The sequence below is a fragment of the Grampus griseus genome (assembly GCF_964374135.1).
Source record: "Grampus griseus genome assembly, chromosome: 3".
NCBI classification, from domain to species: Eukaryota; Metazoa; Chordata; class Mammalia; order Artiodactyla; family Delphinidae; genus Grampus; species Grampus griseus.
Genome location: NC_139019.1, coordinates 44,169,713 through 44,172,421, shown reverse-complemented (window position 1 = coordinate 44,172,421; position 2,709 = coordinate 44,169,713). Strand labels below are relative to the sequence as shown.

At 43.0% G+C, this 2,709-nt stretch overlaps 1 protein-coding gene across 1 annotated transcript; it reads left to right on the top strand.

Moving 5' to 3' along the window:
* Positions 1-345: 345 nt before the first annotated feature.
* Positions 346-1,434, top strand: ACTBL2 (actin beta like 2; the record flags this gene model as incomplete). The annotated part of the gene is given in 5 exon segments (XM_082651876.1): positions 346-451; positions 454-753; positions 756-976; positions 980-1,082; positions 1,085-1,434. Coding segments are annotated over 5 exon segments (1,080 nt in total).
* Positions 1,435-2,709: the final 1,275 nt, after the last annotated feature.

Below are 2,709 nucleotides of genomic sequence, written 5' to 3'. Positions count from 1 at the left end.
CTGACAGCCATGTGTGGGTTGCCTAACTACAGTAACCTGAGATTTGGCCATTTGGTAGGCAATTTTCTCCTTATGAAGGAAGGTCTACTAATGATTTGTATCATCATCATTATTATTAATACCTCAGAGGCAACCCCACCCAGAAATGCTGAGAACTGTTGGAATAGGACACGGGTGGTGCCAATGTGTACCTTTAAATACCTGTCATCACAGCACAGGCTCCCCTCTTTGAAGGCAGCTCTGAAGTGTTTTCAGCCTGTTCATTCTCTCTCTTGCCCACCAGAGTCTGGTACTTACTCTATATTTAACTTCTGTTCACTCATCTGGAAGATTCTGGCCAGCACTATGACTGACGACGAGCTGTCTGCCTTGGTGGTGCATAATGGGTCAGGGATGTGCAAAGCAGGCTTTGGCGGTGACGACACTCCCCGAGCTGTGTTCTCCATGGTAGGGCACCCCGGCACCACGGGGTCATGGTAGGCGTAGGCCAGAAGGACTGCGACATGCGGGATGAGGCCCAGAGCAAGAGAGGCATCATGACCCTGAAGTATCCCATTGAGCACGGAGTGGTCACCAACTGGGACCATATGGAGAAGATCTGGCACCACGCTTTCTACAACGGGCTCCGCGTGGCACTGGATGAGCATCCCATCCCCCTCACCAAGGCATCCCTCAGCCCCAAGATCAACCAGGAGAAGACTCAGATCATGTTCAAGGCTTCCAACACACCTGCCACGTATGTGGCTATCCAGGCTGGACCCCAGGCATCATGACGGATTCCAGAGATGGGGTCAATCACACTGTGCCCACCTACAAAGGCTATGCCCTGCCCCATGCCATTCTTCGTCAGGATCTGGCCGGCAGAGACCTCCTGAAGATCCTAACAGAACGAGGCTACAACTTTACCACCACAGCTGAGCGGGAGATTGTTCGCGATGTCACAGAGAAGCTGTGCTACGTGGCCCTGGACTTTGAGTAAGAAATGGTCAGTGCTGCTTCATCCTCCTCACTGGAGAGAAGCTACGAGCTTCCCGATGGGCAGGTGATCACCACTACGAATGAACGCTTTCAATGCCCTGAAGCCATTTCCAGCCCTCCTTTCTGGGCACTGCGTCCAGTGGGATCCATGAGACAACGTTCAACTCTGTCACGAAGTGCGATGTGGATATTCGCAAGGATCTGTATGCCAACACCATGCGCTCTGGAGGCAGCACTATGTACCCTGGCACTGTTGACTGGATGCAGAAGGAAATTGTAGCCCTGGCACCCAGCAACGTGAAAACCAAGATCACCCCTTCCCCCCCGGAGCGGAAGTACTCCGTTTGGATTGGGGGCTCCATTCTGGCCAGCCTGTCCACATTCCAGCAGATGTGGATCAGTAAGCAGGAGTATGATAAGGCTAGTCCTCCCATCATCCACAGGAAATGTTTCTGAATGGGCTTCCATGCCAATGCGTTTACACTCTCCCCAACTTCTAGGTCATAGCAATGGTTCTGCTTTTATCCACTTGCAATTGAGTCAAGGTAAATCTTCCACTCTCGCTAGTGGGTAAACCAGCAAACTCATCTCCATCCAAGTACTGTGGGCTCCCCACCAGCTAACCATATCTTGACCTCTATCAATTTAAGGAGGATTCTGAGATCCTATTCTATTTTCTTTACCTTTAGGGTTCAAAGGCATGTAGACTTGCTTAAATGAAAATAAGTGACAAGGAGTAAAATGAGGAATGTCCTTTCAGAATTTTTAAGCTTTAAATACTAGTTCTTGCTTAAAATATTTAACCATAGCAGGCTGTACCACCCTGTAAAAAATGTATATGTATTTAGCAAACATGTCTTATTAGAATTTTGGTTTTGTTTTACTTCTTTGTAGAGAGATAATGAACTATATGGATGAAGCAAATCCATATTTACATAAGCACTAAAGAAATATTTTATCTTAAAATATACTGATAAATCTGGCTATCTGAGCAGCTAATGTGAATTTCTTAATTCCCCAACAGTCACCATTTTAGTGACTCCTTATTTTGTTTTCCTTATTAAATTAGCATAATGAAACAGCAGCGTTCCATTAATATTGTTTATAAATCAACTATTTTCAGCTCAGAATGGAGTTCTGCTGGTCAAACACATTTTAATGTCTAACTTATCGAACTTCATTATACTTGTAAAACAGCAAAACTACTACAGCTAAGGCCTAACTTTTAAAATAGAAAGAGAGAGAAAGATACTGTAATATCAAATTAATTAATGTCAGTATGCTGCAGCTTGACACGGATAATTTTATTTCTATTGCTTAGCATAATAATGCATGTCTTGAATAATTTCTATAGGCCATGATTTTGGATATTTCTCTTATCAAGGATTTCACTGTGGGAAAACATAGCTGCAGCATCTTTGAAAATTATAAATTCTAGTATCAGTATAGTATTTCCAATTTTATTACTGGAAAGATTTTAGAATAATTCTGTTTTATTATGTCCAGTAACTAGCAATACCTCTTAATGTGAAGTGTCTCTAAGATATCAACATCTTAGAAAACATCAGTGCGTCTTCCTGTGTTCTCTAAAATTTTGTAATGAATCTAATGGTGATTTTCAACCAATTTTAAGTACTAGCACATTTATTTCAGTCTATTCTGTGGTTTGTCATTATCTGAATATCAGAGATATTTGTATTTTTCAGGGGTCTTTTTCTGAAATTTTAGAAT